This window comes from Penaeus monodon, chromosome 17 (assembly GCF_015228065.2).
Source record: "Penaeus monodon isolate SGIC_2016 chromosome 17, NSTDA_Pmon_1, whole genome shotgun sequence".
Classification (NCBI taxonomy): domain Eukaryota; kingdom Metazoa; phylum Arthropoda; class Malacostraca; order Decapoda; family Penaeidae; genus Penaeus; species Penaeus monodon.
This window is the reverse complement of record NC_051402.1, coordinates 41954277-41964010: the sequence shown is the minus strand read 5'-3', so window position 1 is coordinate 41964010 and position 9734 is coordinate 41954277. Positions and strand designations below refer to the sequence as shown.

At 42.6% G+C, this 9734-nt stretch overlaps 1 protein-coding gene across 1 annotated transcript in view; it reads left to right on the top strand.

Moving 5' to 3' along the window:
* LOC119583760 overlaps positions 1–1804 on the top strand; it is a 5247-nt gene extending 3443 nt beyond the window's left edge. The window contains exons 7-8 of the mRNA XM_037932424.1: positions 19–105; positions 992–1804. Coding sequence (XP_037788352.1) covers positions 19–105; positions 992–1504 — 600 coding nt within the window. The 3' untranslated portion in view covers positions 1505–1804. The remainder of the gene's footprint in view (positions 1–18; positions 106–991) is intronic.
* Positions 1805–9734: the final 7930 nt, after the last annotated feature.

Genomic DNA, 9734 nt, shown 5'->3' with positions numbered 1-9734 from the left:
TTTTGCTTGTCTTTATAGCCGGCTACTGAAGACCTCCCCCCAAAATACGACGATTTGGTGGATAAACTGCCGTCTTACGAAGAAGCGATTTTCGCGATACAGAAGGTGAGTGAGTCTGGATCAATCTCGTAAAACTGTAACTTACGCTGATTGTAATGAGGTTAGATCGCTCTTCTCCCCCCCCCCCCCTCAAAAAAAAGAAAAAGAAAAGAATGAAATTAGCTATCTCTCTTCTCCCTCCCCTCTCCCCCCCCCCAAAAAAATGAGGTTAACTCTCTCGTCTTCCCTCCACCCCCCCCCCCCCAAAAAAAAAAAATAATAATAAGATAAAAAAAAAAAAAAAATAAGATTAGCTTTCTCTTCTCCCGCCCCCATCCTTAAAAAAAAAAGAAAAAAATCTATGTGGATTTATATCAAATTATATATATATATGTATATTAAATGTTAGTTATCACAATCCTTAATGATGAAAAGGTAAATTGATTTTGCTTATATAGTGAATAACCTAACAAAAAAAAAAGACTATATCTTAATAACTGATTATGATGGATAATCATATTAAGAATTGATGGTAATAAATAATCATAATAATAATGAATAATAGATAACGATTAATGAATAATAAATAACAACAACAACAATAATAATAATAATAATAATAATGATAATAATAATGATAATAATCATTCATAATAAAATGTTTACTACTACTACTACTACCAGTAACAATAATAATAATAATAATAATAATAATGATAATAATGATAATAATAATAATAATAATAATAATAATAATAATAATAATAATTATTATTATTATTATTATTATAATTCATAATAAAAAAAATCACAATAAAAAGAACAGCAACAACAACAACAACAATAACAATAATTCGCAATAAAAACAACAACAATAATAATAATTGATGATAATAATAACAATAATAACAGAACGAATAAATGCATAAGCGCACCTTTTTTCCCCGGCCAGAATCCCTCCGTCGCTCCGGGCCACAAGAACCTCGCCTTCGACCCTGAGGAGGAGACAGAAGCCCTTTTCAACGTCGACATCGAGGCGGCATCGCGTGGAAGCCCAGTCGACCGGAGAGAGAATTATTCAGTCCCTGTGCAACCACCTGAAGCACAAACCTATGTTAAATATTCCCAATCCGAGGCGGGGAGATTGGCTAATCCACCTGCAGGGAGATTGGCTAATCCACCTGCAGAGAGATTGGCTAATCCACCTGTTGGGAGATTGGCTAATCAACCTGCAGGGAGATTGGCTAATCCACCTGTTGGGAGATTGGCTAATCCACCAGCGCATAATGCGGAATCCAACGTGAAAATTCCCCAGTCCGATGCAGAGGGACTGGCTAATCCTCCTCCTGGATTTAGTGTGGATAATGAGCTAATCAATCCACGATCATCAGCACGATCTCACTCGACCCGACGTCCTGATGAAACTCCAATCCGGGAAATACTCGTTAAGCACGCAAATTCTTGAAATGTTTATTATTATAATTATTATTATACTATACATAAATTCTCAAATCTCTCATTCTTTTCTTTGTTAATCTATTCATAAATTCTCGATCATTTCACACGCGATACAATGCACGAACTCATTCCCATACCTATCATTAAACCATATTACCACAGTACAGAGAGGCTGAACAATTACTTTGCGTAGGAAAAGGATAATAGATATTAGGGAAAATCAGTTTAGAGATACTTATGCCAATAAATATTCCTGTTTTTTATACACATATATTTGTTTTTATAATAAACGATAAAAAAAGAAATATTTGCGAGAATTACTTAACCATACAGCCTATGCTACACGGAGAGCGAGAGAGACAGAAAGAGAGAGAGAGAGAGAGTGAGATTGAGAGTGAGAGTGAGTGAGAGAGAGAGAGAGAGAGAGAGAGAGAGAGAGAGAGAGAGAGAGAGAGAGAGAGAGAGAGAGAGAGAGAGAGAGAGAGAGAGAGGGGGGGGGGGTTGTCAATCAAACATTGAGCTGTGCCATTGTGATTACATTATTCACATATCTAGTAAAAAAAAAAAAAAAAAAAAAAAAATATATATATATATATATATCTGTTACTTATGTATTGTAAAGATCTTAAATGTTCTAAGTAATTTTTTGAACAATTTCTCGCGTGAAGCGAGAATTGCGGGACATGAGGTGGGGTGCACTCACCATGACATCAAGATATTTATAGGTGTCAGTTTTTGCAATAACTTGTCCATCTAATTTTAGGGTGTAGGGCAGTTTATGAGATTTGGAAATGTACTTAGTCATGATAGGGCTGATTATGAGTCCAAGGGAAGCACACTTTTTGCTGAAGCTCTGAAGCTCCCCTATCAAAAACCTGAATGAGAATGTCATCAGCATAGGATGTGATGCAGCACAGGTTTCCTAATTCACTGTTGAGCTTGTAAAGAGAGTTCATAAGTATGTTAAATAATGATGGGGACAAAACTTCACCTTGTGGAGTGCCTAACTCTAGTTCACCTTAAGCACTGTAGCTGCCTTGGTACCGTACCTTTGCTCTTCTCAAAGATAAATAATTATTTATTCATAACAGCAGCTTGCCCTTAACTCCTAGAAGAGTTAGTTCAAGGAGGATTGCAGTAGGAGAGGCTCTGTCGAATGCTCCTTTGAAATCTATGATGAAGACTGTGTGTTACTTCTACTTAGGTACCGGACTAAACACATTTGTGTTCTTTTCCCTTTTTAGAAGCCAAAGACTAATGTATGAAATTGATCTTTGACCTGGCAGAGCAAACGAGTGAGAAGAATACTTTCACAGGTTTTAGATAGACAGAATGTCAGAGAAATTGGTCTAAAGCTATCACGGTAACCTGGTTTTGGGATGGAAATAATGGTAGCTTGTTTACAGGCAGTGGGCAAGATGCCTGAAGTATATATTAAGTTGAAGAGATCAAGAAGAGAATTTCTTCCAATTACAAGGAGTCGGATGATGTCATAAGTGATTCATCATCCCCAAGGGCAATGGATTTGCTAGTCTTAATGGCTGCAAGAAGTTCATGACTTGTCAGTGGTGCATCAGCCTGAACTTGAAGTTGACACTGATAGTCAATTTCATTTTTGTGTTTTAACTTAAGGTAGCACCTGCATATGGGTAATTGATTATCATCATCATCATCAAGGGGCTAACGCCGACGGGGGCGCATGGCCGCATCCACCCTTCGCTTCCAGCCACGAGGATCCCTCAAGGCGAGTTTCCAGGCAGGCACACGGCCCATCTCTAATTCCTCGCGACAGGTTTCGTCGAGCTGCCCAAGCCATGATCTCCTAGGTCGTCCCACAGGTCTCGCAGGGAGACAACCTGATAGGCAGGGTCGTCCATAGGGAAGCGAGCTAGGTGGCCATATAGCCTGAGTTGGCAATCCCGGATTATGCAAGTAACAGGTCCCATGCCTGTCTCATGGTGTAACCGCTGGTTGGACACGTGGTCCTGCCAACTGTACCCCATGATCCGGCGAAGGGACTCCAAGACACTGGATAGCGTCCAGGTTTCGCTTCCATAGAGCAAAACTGGCAGTATCAAGGCCTTGAAGACACACAGCTTGGTCCTTCTGCATAGGTACCGACACCTCCAAATGCTCTTGTTGATCGAGTTCATGGCTCCTGTTGCCAGACCAATCCGTCTACAGACTTCCTGGTCTGACATCCCAGAGATATGGACTATGCTACCAAGGTATGTAAAACTTTCTGTGACTTCAATGTCCTCACCGCAAGCATGGATCGACTGAACGGGTTCCCCTAACAGGCCCCCAAAGTCCTGAATCTTGGTCTTGGTCCAGGAGACCTCTAGGCCTAGGGGCTTCGCCTCATTGCTAAATGCATCAAGAGCCGTCACAAATGAGTCCAAGGACTGAGACCTTAATATTGCCTAGTGTTGCTCCACACTGACTTTGGCTAGTAGCTCTGCCCACTATCCAGTCCATACAAGTGTTGAAAAGTGTTGGTGCAAGGACACAGCCTTGCCTCACCCCTGAATTAACAGGGAAGAAGTTTGACATACCCCCACCACACTTTACAGCACTTTCAGTACCAGTATAGAGGCTTGCTATCAGGCCAATAATCTGTGTCGGAATTCCCCTGAGCCTCAGGATCTCCCATAGCGATTCCCGATGCACCGAGTCAAACGCCTTCTTGAGGTCGATGTAGGCTGCGAGCAACCCACGACCAAACTCACGACGGCGTTCCACAATTACTCGAAGCGTTAGTATACGGTCTATTGTGGACTTGCCTGGAGTAAATCCAGACTGCTCCGGTCTCTGGTGCCTCAGTAGGTGGTTGCGGATCCGTTTCAGAAGAATGTGGGCGAGAACCTTGCCTGGTATGCTGAGCAGTGTAATGCCACAGTAGTTGCTACAATCCCAACGATCCCCTTTCCCCTTCCAGAGAGGGATGACCACGCCCCTCAGCAGGTCAGGGGGAATGGTACCAGACTGCCAAATGGCAGTCAGGACTGTATGCAGGCCCCGAGCCATAGATTCACCCCCAGCCTTTAGCAGTTCAGCAGGGATATCACATATGCCTGCAGCTTTCCTACTCTTCAGCTTGGAAATTGCCAGCCTAACCTCTGTTAGGGTAGGAGGTTCCTCGCTAATGGGTGGGTCCGGCACAGGCACTGCGACATCGCTTGCATCCAAGCTAACTGTTGGAGGGTCCACCTGGTACAACTGTTCAAAATACTCAGCCCAACATTCACGAACTCCAACATGATCTGAGATGATCCGTCCATCCGCTGATCGGACTGCAGTTCATCTGTGAGGAGGGCTTATGGTTCAGTTTTCTCAGGGCTTGGTAGGCAGGGCAAAGGTCATTTACCAAGAAATGGCCTTCGACCTCCTCAGCAAAATTCCTGATGAACTGTTCCTTGTCCCTTCTCAGCAGTGTCCGAGCCCTATGCACCAAGGAATGACGCAAGACTTGATTCCCATTCAGCCGAGCCTTGCGACACACTTCAGTGGCCTCTAATGTCTCCAGGGAGATGGAATTCTGCCTTGTCCTTGGGCGTACGCCAATGGACTCCTGAGCTGCTTCGAGTGTTATGCACTTGAAGAACTCCCACAGAGCAACTGGGTCCGTCAGGTTGCTGGGTTCTGTGAATCGGTCAGAGACTGCCATGGTGAACCCACGGGCACACTCCTCCTCCCTTAGTCTGTCCAAGTGAAACACCTTAGGGTGGCCACTGGAGGGACGGGGAGTTTTGAAGTGGACCCGCAGGGTAGCCACAACCAGCCTATGGTCGGTGCCACAGAACTCGGCACTCCGGTAAACCCTGCAGTTCTGGAGGATCCTCCATCGCATGCTAACAAGAATGTGGTCGATCTCCTTGGCCACTGTACCCGTATCGCTGTACCAAGTCCAGCGATGCGGGTTGGAGCGCTGGTACCAGGAGCCAGAGATCCTCATTTTCTGGGACCTAGCAAAGTCCCGGAGAAGGATGCTATTCTTGCTGCTGGGATCAGCTCCCGAACCATGGGGGCCGACAGACATCTCGTAGCCAGCTCGGTCACAGCCGGATACTGCATTGAAGTCGCCCAGAACAATGCGAATATCTTGCCGGGGGCAATCGTCTGCCACAGATGCCAGTTTGGCGTAGAACGCCTCTTTCGCATTGATTTTATATACATCGGTAGGAGCGTATACAGCAATAAGAGACAAGAAGCCAAAAGCATGCTTCAGTCTCAATGCCATAATACGCTCATCAACCGGTGTCACCTCGACTACCGCGGGCTGAAGTCGACTGGAGATGGCTATGGCTACACCCTGGAGGTGGTGACCATCGCTGCGGCCCGACCAGTAGTAGGTGTAACCACCCACACTGATTGTGCCGCTACCAGGTCTTCTCACCTCTGAGAGGGCAGCCACCTCAACTCCCAGTCGCTTCAATTCCCGCGATAGCAGAGGTAACTGCCTGAGATTAAGCCTCGGGTGGTCACTCCGGGTGCACGCCACCTCTGCCGCCCCCGCCGACACAGCCCCAAATAAAGGGGGTCGGCAGGCTGTGGGACCGCCCATCCACCTGTGGGGTTCCCGAGGGCTTTGCCCCACAAGCTTCATGGTTGGTTGGCGCCTGCCGGGGCACAGTCTCGTTCCAATCCTGCACCCCGAGAGAGGAATTTTCGCAGCATTTACGGAGGAGTAACAAAGCTACCCTTTCTGGATGAGGGTGGGGAGTCACATTGTATACATTGCTTTTAATCTTGTTGATTTTCCTCCAGACATTACTCATGGAAGTCGTGGAGTCAATCGATTCTACCCAGGCATACAATCTCTCTTCCCGCTTTTGAGTTGTTACCTCATTCAGCTTTTTTACTAAAGAATACAAGGTCCCTAGCGAAGTAAGAGTTTCTTCCCAAGTGCTGATCTACTGTAGACCTTATAAGCTTCCTAAGTAGCTTTTTTTCAGGTGATGTGCTCGTTTGCCTCTGGAGGATGGAGACCTATGTCTCACAGGGTTTCTGGGATCAATGTATTTATAGAAAATGCTCCACCATGAAGATTTTGTTTTGCGATTATTCTTTGATGTTTATTTTGTCACTATTTTTTTCTAATTCTATTCTTTTCATTACTCTGTCATTACTTTCTGCCTCCCTTCCCATTCCTCGTCCTGTCTTCTTTTCCCTAACATTTCTCCTCTTTGTTTTGTTTTCCTTGGTTATCTTATTGAGTTTATTTTGTTAGTTGCTTTGTTTTGCTTATTCCTGTTCTCCAGTTGTGTTAATGTTTTCATTTTATTTAATTTATTTTTTGTTTCTTGTTAATACATATATAAAACAGTTGTTACGGTGTATGTTTTTTTCTTTAAATTTTGCTACAAAATAAACTAGCAACAATGATATAAAATATCTACAAACTGTCTCATAAAACTATATATCAGTAAAGACGGGTACAATATACACAGTAAATAATTACTGCGAGATTTTGGGCTCACATAGCAATCTTTGTGACAATTGTGCGTTTATGATAACACGTATTTAAGATGGGTTAAGAGGTTCGTTCGCTTCCGCAGTGACGGGTTGAACCTTCCCTGAACGAATAATGGCTCGGGTTATAAAATTCTCTACTTTTTAACTCTCTGAAATGCCTATAATGAGCGGATTCGCCCATATGCCCACCCCCTCTATCACATCCAAATCCCCACGAAATTCCCTTGGGTTGTTAATCTGAGTTGGGCCCACGGTGTATGGTTTCGACATACAGAGTCCATAGGTCGCCACGTCCCCTTCTGTGCTAGCAATAGTTGGGGTCGACATTATTAACTGAATCAGAGAGCCTCGAATTCCGAAGATAAGGACTCGACTGTTTTGGCCCACTGAACCATTGAACACATTTACTGAGAAGAGATGTGGTACATACATATGATATCTATCTTTCACTGCTCTGTGATAAAATCTACGTTTTCACTTATTAGGCATATTTATTAATTTTATTCTTCGAATTAGGTGTAAATATAAATTAAGGGAGAGGTAATTAATAACCACACTTACTGAATCCTATTATGACCACTACAACTAGTTTTAGTGTCTAGTAATTACCAGCATTTTCGAGGAGAGAAAAGTGAAACAGTAGTTGAAGTAATATAAAAAGAAGAAAAGAGGAATGGGAGGAGGAGAAGTAGAAGTAGAAGAAGAAGGGAGAATAATGATAATAAGGAGGAGGAAAACTTTATTCCATTCATAACCCGAGGGGAATGTTACTCCCTTTTTGCACTGCAGACGACCAGGGTAACCTATGCTCTCAGGAGGGGACGACATCTTTGCAAAGAGAGAGGGACGACATCTTTGCAAAGAGAGAGAGGTTTATTCACGGAGTAGACTATGAATATACCTAAATCTTGAAACCATAGTGTCGACGTTAGACCACGATACAGCTGCACCACGAAATTCTAACGAGGGAGATGCGAGATGAACCTCCATCGCCAACACGTTTTTCGATAAGGCTTACCTCGACTTCTGTGTTGCCCCTGACAACAATTCATCATGTAGGCCTACTACTAATATGAGATAGTTCATTTTAACTTTGAGTTCGATTTAACATGACCAACATAAACATCATGTTTATGTTGGTATTTTGGTTAATTTTCCGAATATGGCAATCGGGTCTTCCATTACAATATTCATATCATCAGATTTGCTCTCGTGTGATGAGAACGAATCTGATGATCATATCCGTCGCGTTCTCCAGCCGACAATCTTGATGTGGTTTGATGTCCCGATAGCAGGGGAGGGCGTGGAGTAGATCAGGGAAATTAAGGGGTAAAACAGGCTGAAATAAGAACAGAAAACAGACATGCGGATAATAAGCAGAAAATCGGATAATTAAATTTTACGGACGTCCCCGCCTTCTTGAGAGTCTACTGACCGTGCGCCAACTTTCGAAAACAAACAAACAAATCCGTCGTTCGGTAAAAAAAAAAAATCTACCGGATTTCACATAATCCACATCCCCTGTGGTAATCGTACATTGCGTCCTTGACCCCCAGGGTAAGACCACATACCTTTATATATCGAAACACCGAAAGTTTATTCGCTTCCGTCCAGGGCTTGACTTGCTTGGTTTCTAATCACTTTTTTCGACATTTGGGGACTTGGTGGGCTCAAATATCAGGCTGTGATAGAGACTAATGTCTACTTGTTCTGTATATCCATTATACGGCCTTCAAAATGACCCGAAATCGACACAACACACTTAAAATGAAACATTTCTCACCGGCGTGTCTCGACGAGTCGTCGGACGGCCAGTTAAATCTCCCGGTGGGAAAACGCGCGTGCGCACAAGGTTATTGTACGGAATAGCTGTAAATACTTGTCTAAAACACTTAAAAGAAATATAACTGTTGGAATAATCAAAGATGGTTATTAGCATAAGGATACTTTTATTTCATGTGTCTATGATATACGTCATATTATCTGAACTAAGGTGAAATTCTATTTTGTTAAGTTACCCATTTAAGAGTATGTTTTCATTTATGTACGCCATCTAATAGCAAATTTTTATATCTGTAATGTGAACAACCGTCTGTAGTGCCACGTGGATCCTCCTCAATATATAACGTTAAGCTCACCAACTCTGTGTTTTACTAATCCCCAAAACGAGTCATATATGCAGTGACCAGTCAAATTTACTTAATACTCGTAGGGAAGATGAATTCTTTTGTCATATCAACAATAACAAATCTAAAAAAAGTCGGCAAAACAGACGCTGGTAATTGCAACATATCGTTTTCACAAGCGTTACACTTTTTGTTGGTTCTTGCAAGGTAAACACGATGGGAACTTGAAGGGTCGATCTTCTCTCTTCTCTGTCCTGTTATCTTCCTTATTTTAGATTTGAGTGCCTCTTTTACCATAGATGTGAAGTGGCTTAGTTTTCATGAAGATAACCAGTTCATGCACTTATTTTACTGCAAACTATGCTTATATGCTTATGTATATACATACTGTTTGCTTATGTATATGTATATGCATATGTGTAGTTCCGGAATTATATTTCAGTACACTACCTGGGTTCCATTTCTGTACATCTGGTAACAACTTACACATAGTATAAATAATATTGTCATTGATGCGGCGAAAACCCTCGGTTGTTTGTAACAGTCTGGTTGGTAGAATGAGCAATAAGTAATCAATATCCATTTCTTGAAGCTACATATGCCCTTTGATTTTTCATTTTGTTTAAGTTAACAAAG